Here is a 24,382-nt window from a genome sequence, read left to right on the forward strand (position 1 = left end):
GCAAAGATTGGCCATTGTGTCGATCGTGTCTCTGTCCCTGAATAGAGGTTGTTCTAGCATTCAACTGATCCCCGGTATTTGGGATACAGTAACTTGTTAATCTGTGCGACAATGATCCAGTTCTTTTGTAAGACGAACACATTCGGAGTATTCTTTAGGATGCACCATGTGCCTGCTTTTGTTTGCACATGCCAAGTGTTGGGCCTTCGCCTTATGTAAGGCAAGGCGAAGTCACAACACGAAAGCGGAGATACGTCGAACAGGTGTAACTTTGGTTGTCTTATCGATGAAACATCTTCTGTGTTTGAAAGTTCAGGGGGTGTTCGGGAGAAGGGGGTTAAATTTTAGCCCCCGTCACATCGAATGTTTGGACACTAATTAGGAGTATTAAACCTAGACTAATTACAAAACTAATTACACAAACCCTAGGCTAAATCGTGAGACGAATCTATTGAGCCTAATTAGTCCATGATTTGACAATGTGGTGCTACAGTAACCATTCACTAATGATGGATTAATTAGGCTTAATAGATTTGTCTCGCGATTTAGCCTAGGGGTTCTGCAATTAGTTTTGTAATTAGCTTATGTTTAGTCCTCCTAATTAATATCCGAACATTTGATGTGATAGGGCTAAAGTTTAACCCCCACCTCCCAAACACCCAGGCTCAAAGATCAGCCATTGATAATGCAAAGATTGTCTGACAGAACCTTCCTTTATTTGCAACACAGCCTTAGGTATTGACAAAGACCCGTAGAGTTTGGTGAATGGCCGGCCAGTCATACAAAAGCAGGACGTCAGGAGCAGTTGGACGACTCCATCGATGCTCAAGATTACTCGGGGATCACACAATCTCTGACGAGGTGCATCTGCAGGCCGATCGATCGGCGGCGGCGGCGGATGGTGTCGTCGTCGAAGAAGAAGGTGTGCGTGGTCGGCGCCGGCGTCTCGGGGCTGGCGTCTGCCCGGGAGCTGCTCCGGGAGGGCCACGCCGTGACGGTCATGGAGCAGAGCGGCGGCGTCGGCGGGCAGTGGCTGTACGACTCGATGACCGACGCCGGCGACCCCCTCGGGACGGCCGGCGTGCACAGCAGTATCTACGCCTCCCTCCGGCTCATCATCCCGAGGGAGGTCACCGGCTTCTCCGGCTTCCCATTCTACCCCAAGGGCGACGGCGGCAGCGGCGACGCCCGGCGCTACCCGTGCCACGGCGAGTTCCTCAGGTACATCAGGGACTTCTGCGATGCGTTTGGGATCATGGATGTTGTCAGGTTCAACACCAGGGTCGTGCATGTCGGCGTGGCGCCGCCCGACGACGGCGGCGCTGCTGCCGGTGACAAGCGCTTGCGGTGGGTGGTGAGGTGGATGAAGCCCGGTGAGGTGATCACGGAGGAGGAGGTGTTCGACGCCGTCGTCGTCGCCGTCGGCCAGTACACCCAGCCAAGGCTCCCAAGCATCAATGGCATGGACAAGTGGAAGGGGAGGCAACTGCATTCCCACTCGTACCGCGTCCCCGACTCCTTCCGCGGCGAGGTGGTCGTCGTCGTCGGTTGCCATGAGAGCGGCAAGGAGATCGCGCTGGAGCTCTGCGACGTGGCGAGGGAGGTGCACATCAGCGTCAAGTCCATGGGTGACGACGTCACTCCCGGCGTGTCCAAGGCCGTGTCCAGGCACCACAACCTGCACCTGCACCTCCAGGCAGCAATCAAATACAAATTCAAGTTTCCAAATCATTCAGATTCTGACAAATAAACGTGATCTGATCTGATATGATCTTCCTTGTGCAGATCGAGTGCTTGTGCGAGGACGGCCGGGTGGTGTTCGCTGACGGCTCGTGTGTCGTCGCCGACGCCGTCATCTACTGCACCGGGTACAACTACTGGTACCCGTTCCTGGACACGGGGGGGCTGGTGACCGTCGACGACAACCGCGTCGGACCGCTGTACGAGCACACCTTCCCGCCGGCGCTGGCGCCGTCGCTCTCCTTCGTCGGCCTGCCCAGGATGGTGGTCGTGCCGCGGTTCTACGAGGTGCAGGCGAGGTGGGTGGCTCAGGTGCTGTCCGGCCGGAGCGCGCTGCCGTCGGAGGAGGAGATGATGCGCTCCGTCGACGAGTACCAACGCGCCAGGGAGATGGCCGGCGTGCCCAAGCGCCACACCCACGTCTTGGACGACTTGGAGTACTGCGACGACCTCGGGGAGAAGTACTGTGGCTTCCCAAGGCTCGACGGGTGGAAGAAGGAGCTCCTCTGCTCGTCCTTGACACGCTTGCGTGACAACAGAGAGAGCTTCCGTGACGACTACCACCATGACAGTGACCTCGTCCGTGAGGGGTTGCGCTCGGAAGGGTGGCTTGTCGATGCAGATACGCCAAGAGTTGAGATGGATGGCGAGCTGGCGATGACGACGACGAGCCTCGCACAACCACAGCCATAGGCCTATGACAAGTACCAATTATCTACTCTTTCTGTCGTAAATTGTAGGTGAATGTGTCAAACCATTTTATATTTGATCAAAATTATAGAGAATTACAAAAATTTATGATACCGACGAATAGATATATTATGAAATAATATTTCATAAAGAATATAATATGACTTATTTGGTTTTGATTTAAGGTGTTCACGTGAACATGTGAGACAAAGGGATGGGATGTTTGGGTTCCACCGAGATTCTTCACCACCGGGTTTTGGGAAACAATGGACGGCGGCCCTGATGCCTGATGGCCATGTCATTTCTTCTTCTTCTTCTTTTTCTCTTTTTATTCTTTCATTTTTGAGATTTCAGAGCTTGATAACGACCAAATGGCGTAGTATGTAGAAGGTAGTATGTAGAAGATGTAATTTTCAATCTGGTTCCTTTTCATTAGCGTGCATTTAATTAAGAAAATCTGTGGACCAACATGAAATTGACACTTTACCTTACAATACATGCTATTACATCATTGAAAAAGAGCGCGTCTTCTTCTGCCACATGCATCGAGTGAATAAATGTTGTAATTCAATCATCTTAAAAAAGACAACAACTTCGAAGACTGATCGAAAAAAGCTACAACACTCAAATTTCGAAGGTGAGGTATCCTCTTCAACCAAAGGATAAGGATTGAGAATCGATGCTCCCCGGGGAGATGATGAGGATCACCACTGCACGGTGAAAGGAAGAGAGCAAAAGCCTATACACGGATCATAAAAGTAGATAAGATGTCTTTAAGTTGGACTGAGAATAAAGGAAAAATAGTGGTCACAAATTTAAAGAAACAGCTACACTTAACGTAGCTCAATTATTGCTTAGGTTCCTTGTGGTGGAATATAGAGTATGTGAGCATGTTTTCGGAAGAAGAGGAAGAAGATGATGAAAAAGAACAAAATGCAGAGAGAGAATGCAGAGAGAGAGAATGTTTGGACTCGTGTGCCATGCCACTGGCAGCAAGCACATGAAACGAGCCCGGGCTGAGAGAGAGCGCCCTTGTTTAGTTCACCCCCAACTCCCAACTTTGGCACTATGCAAAAAGAAGATTCCCCATCACATCAAACTTGCGGTACATGCATGGAGTACTAAATGTAGACGAAATTAAAAACTAATTGCACAGTTTTGTTATACTTTGCGAGACGAATCTTTTGAGCCTAATTAGTCAATGTTTGGATAATAATTCACAAATACAAACGAAACGCTACAGTGTGCTACAGTGCTGTAACAGTAATTTGGCACCTCCAAACTTTGGCAACTAAACAAGGCTAGAATGTTTAGACTCGTGTGCCACGCCACTGGCAGCAAGCACATGAAACGAGCCCGGGCTGAGAGAGAGAGAATGTTTGGACTCGTGTGCCACGCCACTGGCAGCAAGCACATGGAACGAGCCCGGGCTGAGGCGTGACGGGCGTGGCGCACGCGCGACCACTCGCCATGGCGTCGGAGTACAAAATCTTGCTCTATATGCCTGCGTGTCCGGCAGGGTCGCAGCTAGGATCGTCCCCGCGACGACGATGGTGTCGACTAAGACGGTGTGCGTGGTCGGCGCCGGCGTCTCGGGCCTGATCTCCGCCCGCGAACTGCGCCGGGAGGGCCACGACGTGACGGTCATGGAGCAGAGCGCCGGCGTCGGCGGGCAGTGGCTGTACGACCCGGGGACCGACGCCGGCGATCCCCTCGGCATCGCCGGCGTGCACAGCGGCGTCTACGCCTCTCTCCGGCTCAATGCGCCAAGGGATAGCATGGGCTTCTCCGACTTCCCCTTCTACCCCCGACATGACGGCACCGGCGACTCCCGGCGCTACCCCTGCCACGGCGAGTTCCTCAGGTACATCAGGCACTTCTGCGACGCGTTCGGGCTCATGGACGCCGTCAGGCTCAACACCAAGGTCCTGCACGTCGGCATGGCGGCCCGCGGCGACGACGGCGGCGTCATGCGGTGGACGGTGAGGAGCGCCAAACAAGGTGAGGCTGATCAGGCAACGGTGGAGGTGTTCGACGCCGTCGTCGTCGCCTCCGGCCAGTACTCCCAGCCAAAGCTCCCAACCATCAACGGCATGGAGAATTGGAGGAGGCGGCAGCTGCATTCCCACTCGTACCGCGTTCCCGACTCCTTCCGCGGCGAGGTCGTCGTCGTCGTCGGCTGCGGCGAGAGCGGCAAGGAGATCGCGTTGGAGCTCCGCGAGGTGGCGAGGGAGGTGCACGTCAGCGTCAAGTCCATGGACGACGGCGCCGTCGTCCCCGGCATGAGGAAAGCTGTGTCCAGGCACCACAACCTTCACCTGCACCTCCAGGCAATTTCAAATCTATCTTTCATTCCTTCAGAGTCTGATCGAGGTGCCGATGTGATCTCATGATCTCTCATCAAATGAATATGCAGATCGAGTGCTTGTGCGAGGATGGGCGGGTAATGTTCGCCGACGGATCGTGTGTCGTCGCCGACGCCGTCATCTACTGCACTGGGTGAGCAATAATCCATCATCTGCTCTGCTCATCTTCTGGGAAGAAATGCTTGATGCTTACTGACGACGCTCGATACAATCCAATGAATTGAATTGAAGGTACGACTTGTCGTTCCCGTTCCTGGACACGGGCGGGCTCGTCACCGTCGACGACAACCGCGTGGGCCCGCTGTACGAGCACACCTTCCCGCCGTCTCTGGCGCCGTCGCTCTCCTTCATCGGCCTGCCCAGGACGGTGGCCGTGCCGCTGTTCTACGAGGTGCAGGCGAGGTGGGTGGCGCAGGTGCTATCCGGCCGGAGATCGCTGCCGTCGCCGGAGGAGATGATGCGCTCCGTCGAGGAGTACCACCGCGCCAGGGAGACCGCCGGCGTGCCCAAGCGCCTCTCGCATGCCATCTTCTTCGACTGGAAGTACTGCGACGAGTTCGGGGAGAAGCACTGCGGCTTCCCGCGGCTGCCGGAGTGGAAGAAGGAGCTCCTCCGGGCGGCCGTCACACGCTTGTGCGACGACACGGAGACGTTCCGTGACGACTACCACGACAGCGACCTTGTGCTGCAAGGCCTGCGCTCGGAGGGCTGGCTTAAGACCGAGGACAACGATGGCCAAGACGACGACGTCATACCAGAGCCAGAGCCACTACACCCACCGCCAAAGATCTGCACGTGATAAATTTATTTAATGCACGTGTCCATAATCTGTATTCTAGGTCTTTTTTTTTTCATTTTTTGAACTATATTCAAATATTTACGTTCCAATCCAAATCCATAGCTTTCCTCGAATGCCTATACATTCCTTTTTTTGGATTGTACAACTGCTCCTATAAATTGCAAATTTCATTGTAGAACAAAAGCTTGTAGTACACTGCATCAACAATTTATTAAACAAGGTATTTCAGCACTTTACACTGAGAAATTAGCCTTGTACAACATAAATATAATCTTAATCTGAAGCAACAGTTAGTAGCCATAGGCATAACAGTTATCTGATGCCCCCCCAATCTGATAGCGGTTGTTGACTCCCATACAGGGATAACCACTTGCAGAAGGATGGCTAAGAAGAGTGGCTCCAAAAGCAACCGCTTCGTCGGGTTTCAGCTTTGTATTCAGCTCCTTCTTCCCCTCGAAGTAGTCTTTGATGAGCTCTCTAACCTTTGGGATCATGGTGCTTCCACCAATAAGAATGACTTCATCGATCAATTCCCTCTTCTCCTTCCCTAGCTCAGCTTGCGACATGGCCGTATCCACCAGCTCGATGACTTTGGGGAACAGATCATGGTTCAGTTCCTCAAACTTGGCCCGTGTCAGCGGCTCCGACAAATCCACTCCATCAACAAGCGATTCGACGTTCACGAGTGCAAGGTCCTCACCGCTCAATGTCTTCTTGGCGTCTTCACATGCTGCCCTGAGCTTCCTGAGAGCAGCTCTGTCGTTGCTGATGTCCCGTCCATACTTGTCCCTGACCAATCCGATGAAGTGGTCCATGACCCTCCGATCAAAGTCATCTCCTCCAAAGAAAGGCTCGAGGTGCGCTCCCAAGAACTCAAAGACCCCATCCGCGAACGTCAGCACGCTAGCTTCGGCCGTGCCACCGCCGACGTGCAGGACGAGGACGTTCCCCTTGTCGCGCAGCTTCCCGTGGAGGCCGTAGGCGACGGCGGCCGCGATGGGCTCGTCGAGTATCCTCACGGCGTGCAGGCCGGCGTATCTGCCGGTGTCCAGCACCGCGTCCCTCGCCGCCTCAGTGCAGTAATGCTGCGGAAGAGTGAACACGGCGTGCTGGACCTTGCGGCCGAGGTGCGCCTCCGCCATGTCCTTGAGCTTGGCGAACACCGTGGCCGTCATCGCCTCGATGCTGAGATGCCTGACCACCCCGTCCTTGGTCTCCATCTGGATGTGAGGTCTCACGTCCTTCTCCACAACCTTGTAGGGCAGATTCTCGATGACTCTCTGAACGAACCCTCCTTCGTACAGCCTGCTCACTCTGCTTGGGATCGGAAGAAAAAAAAAAGGATTCTCACCAATTCATTCAGCATCATGCATGGTCGAAAGGGGAAAGAATTAGTAATTGGAAGAGGAAATCGATCTGATGCCATTAATCTCAATACCGTCCTTGATGATTTTGCATCAAGAAGAATAGATATTATGGAGTTCTACTCTTCTTTAAGGTAATCATAGTAGTTTTAGTCTACATTATCAAACATGTTAACTTAAAAAATATATCACCAGATTTGTTTTCATTTTACAAGAAAAATTAGCGCTTACATATTATAAGATTTATATATAGCATAGAGCGGCCGTCGTGATGAGTTCGCCATAGGATCTCAAAAATCTTAGGACCGGTATTGCATGGTCGAAATTAAGGGAAAAGAATTAATTGGAAGAGGAAATCAATCTGATGCTTACCTCTGGCCGAGGAGGCGCTTGAAGCCGGAGAAGGCGGCTTGGGGGTTGACAGCTGCGTAGTTCCTGGCGTCGTCGCCGACTAGTACCCCGCCGTCGTCGGGGAAGGCGATCCAGGAGGGGATGCAAAGATGGAACATGGACTCGGCGTGGCCGCCGGGGCCGTAGCCGGCGACGCAGGAGTTGGTGTTGCCCAGGTCGACGGCGATCACCGTCCCGAGTGGGTAGGACCGATGACGACGAGGCTCGTAGTCTTCGTGATCCAGTAGCGCCCTCGCCGTACCCGAGAAGAGCAACGCTACTGCTGCAAGGAGCCATGCGAAAACCCTAATGGCGCGACCTATGCCTGCCATTGAATTACCGAATGCTAGCATCAACAGATAACAAACGATCCCTGGTTTAGTAGGCGATTTATAGATCGATAATGTACAGATTGGGTCAACCAGCGTGCGCGGCGCAATGCCGATCGAGTCCATATCCCGTTCGGTTTGCGCTGGTTAATCCGACCCGTATGCGTTGGATATCTGGTTCGGTTTGCACCAGCATGACGTGCGTGACCCACGTCGTCCGACGTCCGGATCTTCCATGGAAAATTTTCCATCGGAACATATTTCATGCAACATTACTATAAGCAAATAAATGTAGGTGTGCTGCAGCATAAAGGATCAATAGATGAAATAAACATCAAAAGCAAGATATTATAACATTTAAACATCTCAAAATCCTCCATCATCGTAATTAACATCACGAGATGCATAGATCTGCGGCAATTGCAAACCTCTGCAACATTTGCAACATCAAAAATTTCTACCGTAACACGTTTGATTGACCATGCATGTGCTCGGCAGCGGCACACGCTTGCCCGACAGTGCGCGTGTGCCGTGCGCATCTGCAGGCCTGTTGCATGCTTGGTCGCATTGGCATGTTTAAAATGCATCGACCTAAATAATTCCCTAAATTATTTTTTTGTTTAGGTTACCGTCTAAATTATATTATTTGGTTCAATTTACCCCTAATACAATTTATCTTTTTTTTCTCAACGCACAAGTGGAGTCTGGCTTCAAATTTTGTAAGATGATAACTGACATCGTGACACATGTTAGAAAAATACATCATGAATATGGGGTAGGACATTTAATAATTAATTTAAACTTAAGGTACAAAATTAAATGAAAACTCATAATATATATTTTTTACAGACATTGTGATGTCCACTAACATGCTGCAACAGTTAAATTTAAATTCAACTTATGTATGGAGAAATAAAAAGGATAAATTGAACCAAAAATCCTTTAGGGGATTATCCAAACTTTGATTATACTTGACAGAAGTAATTTAGTTTTTTTCCCCCTTGTGCTTTACCGTGGAGCTTGTTTTTTGTCCCGTCTTCCAGCAAGACTGCAAGAGTCGTAGGTCAGTGGAATTGTTTTTCCATCTTAAACAGTGAAAACTCCTGATTTTGTAAAAAGACAAAGGACCTTGAACATTAACCAAACTACACAAAAATCCGATCTCTACGATTGACATGGTCCCCAGCATGTGGAGACAACAAAGTCCCGGCACAAATGATCTACAATATGACTACAAAGAACAATAAGGCCAAACAAACACTAATGCTTGTCGATGGTAGGCTTTTGCCAGACGCCAGTAAAAAAAAGTGGAGGGGGTGCGTGCAGATGAACACAGTCTCGACATTGCATGCATCGTCCACATGAACCTATGAACAATCATTGGCCACCATTTTGGTGAAAAAAACAGTTAGGCTACGGATCCTGTAATATCCCTCAAAATTGATGAGGGATATTAATTTTTGCAAAATTTAAAATGTAGTAATTAATTTGGGCATTTAAAATTTAGAACATGCTTGCGCGAGTGATTTGAATTTTATTTGGATCTCATGTGTGAGCTTGTATTTTGAATTAGATTCAACATACAAACTAATGCTAACTTTAAATAAGAGAACATAACTTGATGCGGCTAACTTTGCACCCAAGCTGTCCACTAGCCCAGCGGCTCGGCCTAATCTCGCACGAGCACACACACAAACCAGCAGCCTGGCCTGGCCACCACCCAGCCCAGCGTGCTCAGCAACCAGGCCACCGGACCTGTTGGGCCGCACGCATGCGCCAGCCCAGCTTGGCCTGCTCTGCTCGCCAGCCCAGCGCACGCGGCCATCTCCCTGTTCCCCTTTCTCCTCCACGCTGCACGCAGACAAACGACGCCGCTCCGCCCAGCTCCGCCAATGCGCGCCACGCGCCCCCTGGCACAGACGCCGAGGATCCCCGCCGTTCCCTCGAAATCTTCAAGCTTCCAAACCCTAGTCTCTTGCTATAAAGCCTCACAGCTCTCCGTCTCTCCCGAGCCGCCGCCGCATCTTGTCTGCTCGCTTTATCCCTTGCCTGTTTCTTCCACCGCGAGACTAAATCCACCAGCAGCAGCCGCTCTCTCCTCTGTCTTTCCTTTCTTCCACCGCAGCAAATCAACGAGCGCTGCATCTCGTTCCGTCCCTCTCTGCTCCAATCCAAGCAGCAGGCCCAAAGCAGCAAGGAGCACCTGCGCCCTTCAACTCCTCACGCCAGCAGCCGATCAAGCCTTGCCTTCCTCCACCTGATTTTCTTCTCCGAAGCCACACAGCAACCTGCAGCTCGCCCTCCTGCTCCTCCCTTGTTTGCTCCGAGCAGCGCACCATGAAAACCACCACCAGAACCACCTTTCCAACCAAGGCCGCCGCCTCCTTGCGCCCTGGACCAACGTGGGAGAAAACCCCGAGTTCCAAGCCTCCGCTGCCGTTCGTGGGAAGGAGGACGCATGGGCGACGCACCGTAGCAGGAGCCGCGCCCCTGCTGCCGCGCCGTCCGCTCCGCTTTGCCTTCGCTGACCACAGCTAGCGCCGTGAGCGGAGCAAGAACTGGAGCAGCCCGAGCGTGCTAGGAGGAGGATGACCGGCCGCGAGTTGAAGCCGCCGCTCGGAGCTGCTGCCGCGCCACGCGGACGACGGCATCGAGCTGATGTTGCTGCGATGGCCACGTCGTGCTCGATGGTCAGCTGCTGCTACCTCAAGCCGTCACCGACGACGACCACGTACCAGACGACAACGCCGCGCCACCGTTGTTGACGAAACTCGCCGTCCACACCGTCGGGCACCAGGAGGTCGAGCTGGACCGCGAAGAGAACCAGAGCACAGGGATCTCGTAAGGAAGACGAAGGGATTGTTCGGATACCATGGCTAAAGTTTAGCCCCGTCACATCAAATATTCAAATACTAATTAGAAGGACTAAACATGAGCTAACTATAAAACTAATTGCAGAACCCTGGTTAATTCGCGAGACGAATCTATTATACCTAATTAATCCATCATTAGCAAATGGTTACTGTAGCACCACATTATCAAATCATGGACTAATTAGGCTTAATAGGTTTGTCTCACAAATTAGCCTCCATCTGTGTAATTAGTTTTATAATTAGACTATGTTTAATACTCCTAATTAGTATCTAAACATCTGATATGACAGGGTTAAAGTTTAGCCCTCCTAGAGCCAAACACCCCAAAAGCCTTAGTTTCCATCTCGATGTGAGGTCTCACGTCCTTCTCCACAACCTTATACGGCAGATTCTCGAGTTTTTTTTTTAATTTTTAAAGATATTTTTAGAAAAACTCTCCCCAACTTTATTTGCACGTTGTGACCCTTTTGGTCGCGCCGTGGGCCGTGACGCGGCAAAACGTTGGTGTGGCGTGGAAAGCAGCACCAGCGCGGTGCTGACTTGGTGGTGCACTTGACACGCTAGACCGCCTGGTGCGGCAACGCCTCCCATACCGCTGCGCGACGCCCTTCCTCCTCTCTTCGTCCTCTAGGCAGACCTGAGCAGCACCTCCAACTCGCTGCCCGACGCCTCCCCCCCTCCCAAAATCCCCTCCAAATTCGGCGATTTTTGGTGGGGAAATTTGGGGGAATCGATCACCGCATCCTTGGGAAGGTATTTCCCCATTTTTCCCCTTGTTTTACCGTACCATTTGCTAGATTGGTGGATGTTTAGGTGACTAAGGTTAGGTTTTAGAATGTTGTTTCGACTTTTTGATGAAATTTAATGTTGTTACGTAGTAGTGGATGCTTAGTTCATACGCAGTAGACTCTTTGCCCACGATTTTGACGTGTAGAACTTGTTGCATGCTTAGATGTATCTAGTTATCGATCCATTTGTATAGTGTACATGACATTGGTAGGTTTATTTGTGCAATATGTCCAATTGATGTCCAATTAATATGTCTAATATGTTTATTTCGTAATATACTTGCTATAGTTGGTTTGGTAAAGTATTTATTTTTTTAGATAGATTGTTTAGTTCGTATGTTTGATGGTGGGATTGTGAAAAAATGGAGGACAACATAATCACTGGAACTAATAGTTTGCTAAGCATGTGCCTTGTAGGTTTTTATAGGTCCCAAGTATACAAACCGAACCATGGTAAGGTCCAAATCATGATATTTAAACATCCAAGCTATGATATTCTTGATATCCAAGTCATGGTATTCAAGCATCTAAGCTATGGTATTCAAGTGACCAAGTTATGGTACCAAGGATTATTCTATGGTATTGAAGAATCCAAATGATGGTATCTTTAGTGATTGCATTGGACGAATTGGGAGGAAAAATGCACCATCGGATGTTCCAATACCCTATCTGAAGTGCATCGGAGCAACCACCGGAGCAATTGGTACGCTGCGAAGAAGTCAAGTTAAAGACATACCATCGTATGTTCCGATGGCCCATTTTCTAGTTGCGTCGGATGAATTCTAAAGAGAAGGATTGGAAGACGAAGAGAACTTAATAGCACCGGATGATCCAATGGCAGGTAAAGAGGAGGCATCAGACGAAGCATATTTACTTCAGAGAGTTCCAGAAAGGTTTTGATCAGATTTCCTTCAGCACTGGATATTCCGATGGCACCATCGGATGAAGCATAGGAGAAATGATGTCAGAGGGATCCACCGGCTATATGGCATGAGCAGTGGCACCAGATGTTCTGATGCCTATGAAATCAAACCATCGGAACATCCGATGGTACCAAAATTTGCTAGCCGTTGGAGCAACGGTTCTTTTCAGCCCTTGGGCTATTTATACCCCCTCTACTCGCCCATTTGGAGGGGTTGGAGCGTAAAAGAGTGCATTGAAGACCAAGACTCATCACGAACACATCCATACCACCAAAAGTGCTAAAGTGATTCATCCAAGATTTAGCACAAGCTTAGAAGAGTGATTAGTGTTAGGATAGGCCTAAAGAGGAATGAGTGCAAGATGTGCCTACCTTGTGATCAGGTTCTAGAGTGAACCACGCTGTACAAGAGGTGTGCCAGCGTCCTGGGGCCTTAGTGGCTCGTCGGCATGTCTTTGACCCTCCGGGTTGGTGTGGAGCAGCGTCGACGACTATGTGCGGGGGATGTGGAGACCCCCTTCCTTCATGGAGAAGCTCATTAGTGGAGACGACATCAAGGTGACCGAGGGAATTGGCATGAGCCTTAGTGGCTGAGCCTTTATGGCAAATCAAGGGGCGCCTTGGGAGAGACTTGGTGACCGGGAAGCAATACTCTTGTGTGAGTGCTTCAACAACGTGGACTAGTGGTGACTTAATGGCTACCGATACCACGGGATAAATTCTTGTGTCAAGAGTTTGCTTCCCCCTCATCCCTTCCTTTACGTTTCCGCATTTTTTACTTATAACTTGTGTGACTTTACTTTCCTAGAGTGGTATCTTGATAGGATTAGTTATAGGTTGCAAAACTTATTTTGGGATAAGGGTTTCACACTAGATCAATCTTAAAATGCACATCTAGATAGAAATGATGCAGTTTACTTTCATGCAAAGTAGTGGAAAACGTTTTTGAGTTATCTGTCTCATGGTTTGACAGCAGTGTAGTTCCTAGCGTCCTTGCCGACGAGGACCCCGCCGTCATCGGGGAAGGCGATCCAGGAGGGGATGCAGAGATGGAACATGGACTCGGCGTGGCCGCCGCGGCCGTAGCCGGCGACGCAGGAGTTGGTGTTGCTCAGGTCGACGGCCACTGCTGCAAGGAGCCATGCATGCGAAAGCGCTAATGGCGCAATCTATGGGAGCCATTGAATTATCGAATACTAGCATCAACAGAAACAAACGATCCTTGGTTTAGTAGGGAGCAGTGTACAAATTGCGATTTATAGATCGATATATAATTGGGTTAGCCTGCGTGCGCAGCGCAGAGCCGAGTCCATATCCTGTTCGGTTTGCGCTGGTTTTTCTCTATCGACTCGATTCGATGGCCGCGGTGGGGGTTTCAGAGGGTTTAGCCGTTCAGCACACACACATACACTGAAGATAGAGGACGCACGGGATCGGACTGGATCACTGGGCCAACCAATGACCTCTTCTCCCATCCTTCCTATTACTCCTCAGAGCAAGGTCACTAATAGAGCCAATATCTTGTCTATAAGACAACACATGTCATCAACAAATGACAACACATGTCATCAACAAATGATAATGCAGGCAAGGTGCACACAGCAATGGTCGCTTAACTTTTTATCTTCTCAAAACTCTTCTTATAATATTTCTTTATTCAGATTGGCCCACCCAAAAAACAGCTTTGCCACTGCATGCTGTTTAATGCTGTTGTTCTTGGCTTCCGTGTTGAGCTAGTAGTCAGATACAGATTGCGCCAAGCTGTGCACTTTTTTCTTCTCTCTCCTCCATAGCAGCATGCTGCCTGGATGGATGAGGTGGTGGGCGATTCAACAATAATTGTTGTACCTGCTCTCAGGAGTGGGCATAATTAACCGAGAACTGAAGATCAAATTGAAATAATCGGAACCCAAATCGAATATGTCGGTTCTGGTTTCCAGTTATCAGTAGCCAAAATAAAAGGGTGTTTGGATACGAGGTGCTAAATTTTAACAGTAACACGTTGGATGTTTGGATGCTAATTAGGAGGACTAAACATGAGCTAATTATAAAACTAATTGCAGAACCCTGTGCTAATTCGCGAGATGAATCTATTAAGCCTAATTAATCCATCATTAGCAAATGGTTACTGTAGCACCACATTATCAAATCATGGACTAATTAGGCTTAATAGATTCGTCTAGCAAATTACACACTCCATCTGCGCAATTAGTTTTATAATTAGACTATATTTAATACTCCTAATTAGCATCAAACATCCGATGTGACAGGTGTTAAATTTTAATAGGAGTATCCAAACACCCCTTAAGTTCGGTTATTTCGGTTCTTGATCTCGGGTAACTTAAGTTGGCCCAATATGAAACCAAAATAGTTTTCTGTATCACCCCGTGAAAACTAAGATCACCACCTCGGGAGGGATCTTGTTAGGGATGGTACGGCTAGAGCTACTCTGAGATCGGCATACCACTTAGAACTTCCTCAACCATAGAGACGAAGGAGGGGGAGCAAAAGGGGTTGGAAAAGATTAGAGTTGGAGATAAAAAAGTAAAGATACTATTGATTGATCGATTGGGACTCCTCAAGACTTGCAAAAGGGTGCCCTTTATATTTATAGGGTAGGGAGGTCTTGCCCCTCAAGTAAATCCTTTTACAAGTCTTAATCTATTAGGATTCCTCAATTCTACTCCAACTAGGGTCGGACCGGTGAGACTGGCACACCGGCTTCAGGACCCAACCATATCGGCTTGATGCTAAATTTAGCCACCAACATATGCCCCGTACTTATTTTTAAAGCTTTGCATACCAGAAAATAAAAATAAGCTTAAGGACAATGCTTCTTAGATAATTCACTCATCAACATTCACTCTAAGGGTGATATTTAAAGATATCAGCCATGTTACATTAACATTAAACATCTTGCCACATACTTGAATAATACTTCTTTAAATACCTTCTACTAAGAGCTCTAGGCAGCGGCTGTCCCTGCAAAGTCTCCACCATATAAGAATTTTCAAAAAGCACCTTCATAATCTTGTACGGTCCTTTTCAACTTGAAGACCATTTGTCGAACTTGTTGCTCTTTGTTCCTATAGGTAGAATAGTCTTCCAAATCAGATCACCAACCTGAAAAGACTTGAATTTTACCATCTTCTAATAGAGCGCTCAAGCAACTCTGAATTTTATTCTTCTCAATTTTCTTCCAAGCCTCCAATATTGTCGGTTACCTCAACAATACTATCCATCATCAAAGCATGGTAGTCAACAACATTAAGGTCATTTTGCTTAGCCAATCTATATGCGCCTAAATTCTCGTCAACGGGCAAAACGTCCTCTTGATCATAGGCTCAAAGGGAGTAATTTTAGTAGCACGATGTTTAGAAATACGATGAGCCCATAAAACTTCAGACAATACATCATGCCATCTTCTAAAATTCTCCTCTATCTTCTTCTTAATGAGCTTAATCAAAATCTTGTTGCTAGACTCAACTTGACCATTTTCTTAAGCATAATATGGAGATGAATTGAGCAAGTTAATACCATAAGATTTGACAAACTCCCACAACTCTTTAGATATAACCTCTTTAGATATAAATGAAGTTCCTCGATCCGTGGTCAATATTTGTGAAATGCGAAATCTATATATGTTATGCTCTTTGATAAATTCAATTACCTCCTGATGTGTCATATTGTTGAGGGAATTCCACTTAGTAAAATAATTAGTATTCACTAGCAAAAAAGATATCCCTTTGATGAAGAAGGATGAATTTTTCCAACAAAGTATAATCCCCATCCTTGAAAAGGTCATGGCTTAATAATATGATACATCAACGCTGCAAATACTATCTGAATATGCCAAACTTCTGACACTCTTCACGTCCTTTGTAGTAGTGAAATTAATCGGCTATCATATTAGGTAATAAAAGCAAGCTCGTCTAAGAAGCCACTTCATCTTAGGAGCCGAGTCAACTGATGTGTACCACAGATACCTCCATGAACCTCTCCCAAAAGTACATTTCAAAAAAAAACCTCTCCCAAAACCCAAACATTTTAAAAGCAAATCCTCAGTGATCCGTTCGTAGTAATACTGGATACCAATGGTAGGTTAAGCATCGCAAAACTCAGGGATCACCCTGGATAATAATACTGCTCGTCTCGAGGGCGCCAATTCATCAAAATAAAAAAATACAGAGGCATGACCAACGACATTTTACCTACGTACATAGTAGTACAGTTGAATAAAAATAGGTCCATTCATCATAATGAAAAGGGAACATCGGGTTCTTTGCCCTAAACTACTACTCGATCGAGTGTTTTCATGGATTTATTTAGATATTCGTCACGCCAACGCCGTTCCTCGATCAGTCAACAGACATGGCCTCTTCGATCTGCCTCCGCCTTACTGGTCCCGTTAAAAGCATCCTCACTCACTTGGTGTGTCAACGCCGCTGCCGCTTTGGCTTTGCAGCAGCAATGTTTCCAACCTTGCCTTTCTGCTCTTGGGCCTTCTTCTCGAGTTCCTCGATGAGGCGCCCAAGGCATGTCTCTACACCACGGTCGGAGCCTGTGGCCTCATCCATAAGCAGGCACTCGGCAACGTCAGCTGGAATGATCTCCACCACCTGCAGCAGCTCCTCGACCCTTTGAAACAGAGGGTGATCTTCAACGCCAAGGTAGTTGCTGGCTAGCATCTTGAACGCCTCGAAGCAGCAGTAGGACATCTCGATGTGCATGTCCATCCGCCCACGCCGGATGAGCGCCGGATCGAGCTTCTCTGGGAAGTTGGTCGTCAACACGATGATCCGCTCATCACCACTTTGAGCAGACCAGACACCATCACAACTAGCTAATTAATTAGAATATCCATGTGTGTAAACGAGAAAGAATTGGCCTAAGGCATTGGATGATTTGCATATTTAGCCTTGAGAGCTAAGTACACGGAGAAATAAATAAATGCAATTAAGCATGAGATTTTAGTCCTAACGGGATGCATGTATGGAGATCTAAGAGCTAGGATGAACACGGTCAATTGAAATTCTAGTATAGAATTACAGTCGACGTACATGGCAAAAGATGCTGCAGACCATAAGAAAATTAAATAGGAAGGATCAGATCAAGTAGCAAATCATGTACGTGAGTTAACCTGAGTGCAATATAACTTACCCGCCAAAACCTCTATTGTTGGTGTAGAGGGTCTGCCTTCGCTTGCCGAACATGACGTTGCGGCCTTGTCGGCGGACGTGCGGTAGGTACTCGTCCAGGATCAACACCCGGTGCTGCTGGGGGAACTTCAGGCGGAGCTCCTCCAGCCTACCATTTCTGGTGGTTGGCACCGAAAACCACCACAAGGTGACGTCGCGGAAGCGGTCGGCCACCACCTCCCCCTCGTGGAGGCTGACCAAGAAGCTGTCGTCCTTGTCGGTACCCTTGGCGCGGAGGTTGAGCGCGTCCCGCGAGCACGCCGAACTCAGGTACGCCTTGACCTCATTGAAGGCGTCGCTGGCCTTGTCGACGGCCATGGAATCGACGACGATGTCGATGGTGACGAGCATATTCTCGCGGCCTTGTCGACGGACGTGCGGTAGGTACTTGTCGACGATCAGCGCCCGGTGCCGGTGGGGGAACATTAGGCGGAGGCGGCTCTTCTCCGACGCGGTTCTGTTGCGTGGCACCAATAGCCACCACACGGTGACGCCTTGGAAGTGGTCGGTCACCTCCTGCCCCTGGCGGAGGTTGAGCAAGAAACTGCGGCCATCGACGGTGCCATCGGCGCGGAACGCGAGCGCGTCCCGCGAGCACAACTTGGTCAGGTACGCCTTCACCTCCTTGTAGGCGTCGCTGCACTGGCCATATTCGTAAGGCTGGGCAAACATGGAACTGGAAGGCTTCTTGCTGACGATGTCGATAGTGACAAAGGGGTCCAGAAGCGGGACCAGCCGCCTCGCATACCGCCGGAGGTGAAGGTTGAAGTACATATTGGGCAGACCCCGCGGAACGTAGGACGCTAGCAGCGGCGCCCAGAAGAGAAATCCCGCTGAGCGGATGCCGTCGCTCACCCACTGCTTCATCGTTGCCATCATCGTGCCTGCCTCTCTTATCGCTACCGATATCTGTTACACAAAGAAAGAGGCACGAGATGATCTCGAATGAAGATGAACGCGCGCGCGATAATCACAGGGTACGTGGAGGGAAGGGACTGGAGGTGCTCCATCGGCAAGCTCACCTTGGCAACGATCGAAGATTGAGATTGGTGCCGGCCTTCTCGGATCACAGGCCTTGTTTGATCTCGTCGGCGTGAGAAAGAGGAAGGATCGGAGATGCAAACGGGGGCTTCTTGGATTGTTGGGGAAGGGAGGCGGCGATGGAGCTGCTGCTTTTAACAGCGGAAATAAAGGTGAGCGTGCTAGGGATCAGTGGCGGAGCTCGAGACACTGGGTCTAAAAATTAATGAACAGTAGGCTTTTTAGGTTAAGCAATGAACAGTAGTTTAATTACTGTTCATACGAGTGGAGATTATCGTTTTGCAGGGTGGCCATGGCCCCCTTAATTTGAAACGAGCGTCTGGCTCGTACGGCGCTGCAGGAAGCTTCGCGTGCGCATCCGGGAAGGAGCGAGGCGGGACGGATCGGAGGCACGCGCGTGGTGGCAATGACGACTCGCTGGACGCTGCCCGGCTAGTTGCAGGAAAGAGGCCGGCGTCGTCGCAGGCAGCTAGCTAGTTGGAGTGGAGAGCGGCTGCTCGGGGACGGGAAGCTTCGTCGTGGTTCATCCAGGGGGCAATGATCCCCATTAGGTCCCAATCAGTTTTGTATCGTTGCTGGTTGTTTCATGTACGCACTGAAATCATATGTAAATCATATGTGCAACTGATACCGAAAGGAACCTCGACCCGAAACGCTTGGCCCCCGCGTCGCCTAGGGCGACTCGGACGGGCGCTGGACCCTAGCGCCACCCCCCTACTCCTCTCTGACTCGCCGCCGGCGGAAGCCCATCCGGCCGCGATGAGGGTGGCAGCGGGAGTGAGCATCTCCTCCTCCACGAAACTCCTCCCCTCTCCTTCCCCATCCTGCCCACCCTCATCTCATGCTTCGGTGGCTACCGGCAGGCAGTAGTCCACGCCCCTGGGCTGGGAAGGCCCAGATCTGGCACCAGCAAACACGGATCCGGCGCCGCCCAGGCCGCTGGGGCCTTCCCTAGCAGATCCATGGGAGGGTGCTAGTTGCCGAAATTTGCGGCGCCCCGCGACGGCGGCCAAAGGTTGCGACAGCCCACGGCTGCGATGGCCCGTCGTTGCGACGGCCTGTAGAGGCGGCCCGCGAGCTAGGTGGTCTGCGGCAGCGGCGCGGATTGACTTGCTGCAGCCGCACGTGGGCGTGGTGGCCCGCGGCATCATCCGCAGCACACTACCGGAAACCGTATGTTTGCAGAGTGTTTTTAAGTTTGCCAAGTGCATTCCCTCGGCCACTCGACAAACAAGCTCTTTGCCGAGTTCCGCGCTAAAAACACTCGGCAAACTTGCTTGTTTGCCGAGTGTTTTTTTTTTTGCACTCGGCAAACAAGCAAGTTTGCCGAGTGTTTGTTTTGACACTCGGCAAATAAATATTTTTTTCCTCTTCTGCCCTTGAAACTTTTTCTACTCTCCACATACAATAAGTGGTACTTCATGTTAAAATTTAGTAATGTTTTTGCTATATTTAATTAATTAATTGCATTTCAAGAATTTTTTTTGGTATAAGTCAAATTTGAACCGCAAGTGATTCAAATAATAGAAGAAAATGAGTACAAAAATTATATTCATGTTATTGAGTCTAGTGTGAGGCCTTACCTGGGAAATGAAAAAAATTCCGAACATGTCGTTCAGGGAACACGACCATGAACGTGTGGCCGAATGATTTTTAAATTCTTAAAAAAGCAAACGAAGTATGAAAATCATGAGATTTGTCATGATATGATGATATCATACATGGAGGCTATAATAAAAAATTGAAAAGGTTTCGTACAATTTGTCACGTACGATGTTTATAAACAGAAACATCTCAAAAGAAGAATCGTAGCGTTAAGAAGGATTCAGTAAGATTTAGAGTCAAACTGACGGTCGAATTGTGGTTTGAATACAAAACTTTTTGTATAGGCAATAGACAACGTAGATTGTTTCATGTGAAATTTTAGTATTTTTTTGGAACCTTTGGATAATTTTATTTTATTAAGTGAAATTATAGAATTTTAATTGATATAAATTGAATTTAAGCAATAACTACATAAAATAATAGAATATTATTCTTATAAAAATCAAATATATACTATTGAGTGAATTTAACAAGATATTTTTAAAGTGCACCGGAATAAATTTAGAAGAACACGTTATGGAAAAGAATAAAGGGAAGGAGAAGAAGAAAAATGAAAAAAAAAAAGTTTGCCGAGTGCCCCAGATCTGTCACTCGGCAAAGCCTCATCTTTACCGAGTGCCACATCGGGACACTTGGCAAACTTAATTTCCATATAAGCCAAGTCATGCCGGCCACCTCCCCTCCCACCCTCTCCCTCATCCCCCCGGACCGCCTCCCTCCCTCCGTCTCCCGGTCGCCGCCCCCTCCCCTTGGAGAGAACTAGTGAACAGTTGCACAGGTCCTTTGGGTCCACTTGTCAAAGAGAGAGGGCTCGCAAACCAAGAGTCGACCTTGCAGCCTCCCAGTCGGCTGGTGTAACAGTAGAGGGGAATTGCATGTTCTGAGTAAGTCCCGGGAACCGAGGCGGGAACCGATATGAGGTTGCAGCATGGCCCAAGCGAAAACAAAGGCCGCATCTGATGGGCCTTGAACAATCAGCCCGAGAATGCCACGAGGAAAAGCATCTTGAACAAGAATTCCAGCCCAAGAAACTGCCAAGAGGCAACATTGCCAACCGAGAGGAGAGACCATTGTTGCCTTCATTAAGACTTGCGGCGGGCACAGTTGGCAGTTCCAAATTAAGGGCTAAGTTAATGCTTGGCGGCAAATTTGAATTTGCAGTTACAGAGCCCAAGGTCAGAGAGTTCTTCTACGAAGGGGATCTATCAACCCACTGCCGCCCAAGACGATTGAAAACCAAGATCTGATTATTGAACTTTCTTGAGAAAGGCTGAGAATCACCAATTGGAGTGGTATTAGCCCCAGTTAAAGAGGGAGAACGCGGCCACGCGGGCGAGAAGAAGCAGAAGCGTTAATCCTGTTCTTCTTAGATGCAACATGAATCCACGGGAAGAGAGTTCCCTGGGCAGAAGCCAAGATCGACTGGGCAAAAAGAAGACCACGATCATTGAACAGATTGAAAGCCACCTTGAAAGGTTCACATTGCGAAATACCCAGTTGATACACCAAAAGGCCAACATCTTTAGAAGAAACACAAAACTTGAAAAATCCAGTCTTGAACCTCAGAGACTTGAAAACGGGGAGCTAAACCTCCCAAGACAGACTGGAGGATGAAACCCACATTCTTAACTGAGAGCTTTACCTGAGATCTCGTGAAGGTGGCTAGGAGCCAGAAACCCGAACCAGAAGGCGAGGAGGAGACACGGGCGCCAAGCAAGGATCGTACCTTAGCCGAGAAGTTTAGGCCAGGGCGAAGGTCAAGCATGGAGAGATCCATGGCGGCAAGAGGAGAAGGCTAGGAGACAGGGGGAAGGGGAGGGGGGGACGTTGTAGGAGGACACTCACCGGAGGGGAGGTGGACGCCGGGACCGGGTGGTCACCGGCGGGGGGAGGGCGCCGCTCCTCTCACCATGGGATTTGGAAGAACTAGTCTTCTAACTTTCTTTGTTTGTTTTTAAAGTTTTCTTTGTTGTGTGTTTTTTCCTTGTTTTTGATGATTTGAGTCTAAAAACTCGACTGTATATATTCAAATGTGGCTATAATAGGCTAGTTTTTACCTTATCTAAAAATACCGATACGTACATAATTTAATGTTTATATGTTCAGCAGGGGGTTAAAAAATTCGCCCCGGGCTCCGGAAAACGTAACCCAGGGGCGGGCCGCGTGAGTGAGCGGGCGAGAAGCTTCGCGTGGACACCGCCAAGCACTGGCAGTTGCAGGGAAGCTGCTCGTCGTCGTAGGCAGCTACATATACGCGTGTGCTCGGGGATAGGACGCTTCATCAATCCATGCGTGGATGTACCAGCCCAGGCCCCCTTGACATCAGCACTGACCTCGCCAGAATGACTCGTCAAGGACAAGAGCCTAACCCAGTAGTAGGCCCTGTATAGGCTCGCAGGAGGGGGCCCAACACTGGATGACGGTGTGATAGGGCCGAGAACCGACAATGGAGGTCGGGGAAAAGCCAAAACGAACGGCACACTCAGGTTCAGACCTACCCACGACGTGCAAAGCCCACAATCAAGTCAAGAAGACAAAACAAGGAAGACTTCGTCCCCAGCACCTCCCCGACCTCCGACCTCTTTCTGAAGCATTGTCACTTGCTTGCAAGCGCCCTATTGTAAGCTTAAGAGCACACGATGCAAGGAACACGACTCCTACTGAAACTGGACGTAGGAACATTCCTAAACCAGGATAATCCCTTGTGTCTCATGTGCTACCCATCAGAAATAAGGAGAGCACAACATATAATCACTAGTCGGTGGTATGAAATACCGACAGTGCCGTTGTCTTGAGCTCCTTCCGCCGCTGGGCAGTGGCGCCGCCGCCGCGCACCACGACGCAACGAGACTAGGCGCCGCCCACTTGCAGCTCTAGGAGTCGGCGTTGGCCCCACGCCACCCGGATATGGCGGCCTCACACCGCCGAGCCGTGCTCCGGCACAGCTGCACCACCTGGATCCGGTGGACCCAACCTGCGCCGCCGACGGATATGGGTCCGCGTGCCCTTGGATAGCCGATGATGTCGCGTGTCGTGGTCAGGCCTGCAGCCGGACGCTGCTGTCATGTGTCAGGGACGGGCCCGTCACTCCGGGAGCGCGTAGGAGCTGGGCTTGGCCGTTGGAGGCAGGGCCCGTGCCATAGGCGGGCACCGCCTGCACGCCGCTGGACGTCCAGAGCCTCGGCCCGGCCGCCATGCCCAGCAGCACCCCATGCCAGATGATAACTGACATTGGTCGCATCGACATTGCCGGATGATAACTGACATGCGTTCTTGGTCGCATCGGCATGTTTAACCTGCATCAACCTAAATAATCCCCTAAATTATTTTTTTAGTTTACCGCTTAAATTATATCATTTGGTTCAATTTACCCCCTAATACAATTTATATTTTTCTTGTTTCTCAACGCACAAGTGGAGTCGGCTTCAAATTTTGCGAGATGATAACTGACATTGCACATGTTAGAAAAATACATCATGAATATAGGGTAGGGCATTTAATAATTATTTAGCAGAAGTGCCCATGTGTTGCTACGGGTCTTTACCGTCTCTAAAATAATTATCTTCTTATTCCCTATTCTTGTTTCATAGTGCTATATCACTTTTCTTCCTCTACTTCCCGAAATTCTGCACAAGAAAAATTAAAGAAGTAGATAAGCTATCACAAAGAGAAAAGTTTATGAATTTCTTACCAAGTAATGTTACAAGAATATGGAGGTTCTCGATGTAACTGGACGGACCTACCCAGCTGCCTTCACTACATAATCTTGGTTCCACTTGCTTCATGTTTCGCCATGGCAGACACACCTTCTACAGACCACACATACAGTTTCTTCATTCGCTACTGTCTGTCTCGCCTACGACGTCACTCTTACTCTTCTTATTGTAATGTCACGTTCATCGACTGGCACATACTGACAATTAGCAATTAGCAAAGGTAAACAAAAAGCATCCATGGATATTTCTGATATATATACATATATATTTGCATTAAACAACTGGAGATTACAAAGTTCATGAACAAGATGGAACCGGATCCTCTCCAGTTTGAGTCATTGGCATGTGGACCTAGGTCCACTCGGAACAAGATGAGGATCTGCAGGAGGCAGGAACTAATGTTATTACTGGAGGATCTCGTTCCGAACAAGCTAGATGACGACACAGCTACGAATTGTATCACTAAACCAAAAGGAGCTAGTTCGATGGGCAGGCTTGGGGTTGAATCCTCGCCATTTCTCAGTAGACGGCAGAGCACATACTGTCATACACATGGTCGTC

At 49.1% G+C, this 24,382-nt stretch overlaps 4 protein-coding genes across 5 annotated transcripts; 2 read left to right on the plus strand and 2 right to left on the minus strand.

The window, feature by feature from the left end:
* Positions 1-704: 704 nt before the first annotated feature.
* On the plus strand, positions 705-2,941 carry LOC117846458 (flavin-containing monooxygenase FMO GS-OX-like 8). Of its 2 annotated transcripts, none has more exons than XM_034727623.2 (3): positions 705-1,696; positions 1,786-2,476; positions 2,616-2,941. In XM_034727623.2, the coding sequence occupies exons 1-2, from the start codon at positions 899-901 to the stop codon at positions 2,431-2,433; spliced, it is 1,446 nt and encodes a 481-aa protein (XP_034583514.1). In that variant the 5' UTR covers positions 705-898; the 3' UTR covers positions 2,434-2,476; positions 2,616-2,941. The 2 variants fall into 2 exon arrangements, with proteins under 2 accessions (XP_034583514.1, XP_034583513.1); XM_034727622.2 differs by having other exon boundaries at positions 1,786-2,444.
* An 823-nt stretch (positions 2,942-3,764) lies between these two features.
* Positions 3,765-5,826, plus strand: LOC117842263 (flavin-containing monooxygenase FMO GS-OX-like 8). The gene is made up of 3 exons (XM_034722652.2): positions 3,765-4,760; positions 4,847-4,929; positions 5,028-5,826. Exons 1-3 carry the CDS (start codon positions 3,981-3,983, stop codon positions 5,593-5,595), a joined length of 1,431 nt encoding a protein of 476 aa, XP_034578543.1. The 5' UTR covers positions 3,765-3,980; the 3' UTR covers positions 5,596-5,826.
* Positions 5,827-5,885: 59 nt separating this feature from the next.
* LOC117842509 (luminal-binding protein 4) lies at positions 5,886-7,924 on the minus strand. The gene is made up of 2 exons (XM_034722981.2): positions 7,332-7,924; positions 5,886-6,909 (listed from the first exon to the last, which is right to left on the minus strand). Exons 1-2 carry the CDS (start codon positions 7,802-7,804, stop codon positions 5,886-5,888), a joined length of 1,497 nt encoding a protein of 498 aa, XP_034578872.2. The 5' UTR covers positions 7,805-7,924.
* An 8,446-nt stretch (positions 7,925-16,370) lies between these two features.
* On the minus strand, positions 16,371-19,245 carry LOC117845823 (AAA-ATPase At3g28580). Its single transcript, XM_034726911.2, has 3 exons — positions 18,482-19,245; positions 17,422-18,368; positions 16,371-17,073 (listed from the first exon to the last, which is right to left on the minus strand). Exons 2-3 carry the CDS (start codon positions 18,336-18,338, stop codon positions 16,698-16,700), a joined length of 1,293 nt encoding a protein of 430 aa, XP_034582802.1. The 5' UTR covers positions 18,339-18,368; positions 18,482-19,245; the 3' UTR covers positions 16,371-16,697.
* Positions 19,246-24,382: the final 5,137 nt, after the last annotated feature.

The sequence above is a fragment of the Setaria viridis genome, chromosome 2 (assembly GCF_005286985.2).
Source record: "Setaria viridis chromosome 2, Setaria_viridis_v4.0, whole genome shotgun sequence".
Lineage (NCBI taxonomy): Eukaryota > Viridiplantae > Streptophyta > Magnoliopsida > Poales > Poaceae > Setaria > Setaria viridis.

Bases quoted from the DNA above. Each gene is read 5' to 3' on its own strand.
- LOC117842509 (XM_034722981.2), bottom strand. From the start codon at position 7,804: ATGGACTCGATCGGCATTGCGCCGCGCACGCTGGTTGACCCAATCTGT. The intron at 6,910-7,331 runs GTAAGCATCAGA...GATCCCAAGCAG, and splicing joins AAGCGCCTCCTCGGCCAGAG to AGTGAGCAGGCTGTACGAAG.
- LOC117846458 (XM_034727623.2), top strand. From the start codon at position 899: ATGGTGTCGTCGTCGAAGAAGAAGGTGTGCGTGGTCGGCGCCGGCGTC. The intron at 1,697-1,785 runs GCAGCAATCAAA...TTCCTTGTGCAG, and splicing joins ACCTGCACCTGCACCTCCAG to ATCGAGTGCTTGTGCGAGGA.
- LOC117842263 (XM_034722652.2), top strand. From the start codon at position 3,981: ATGGTGTCGACTAAGACGGTGTGCGTGGTCGGCGCCGGCGTCTCGGGC. The intron at 4,761-4,846 runs GCAATTTCAAAT...ATGAATATGCAG, and splicing joins ACCTTCACCTGCACCTCCAG to ATCGAGTGCTTGTGCGAGGA. The intron at 4,930-5,027 runs GTGAGCAATAAT...ATTGAATTGAAG, and splicing joins GCCGTCATCTACTGCACTGG to GTACGACTTGTCGTTCCCGT.
- LOC117845823 (XM_034726911.2), bottom strand. From the start codon at position 18,338: ATGATGGCAACGATGAAGCAGTGGGTGAGCGACGGCATCCGCTCAGCG. The intron at 17,074-17,421 runs GTAAGTTATATT...GTCTGCTCAAAG, and splicing joins AACAATAGAGGTTTTGGCGG to TGGTGATGAGCGGATCATCG.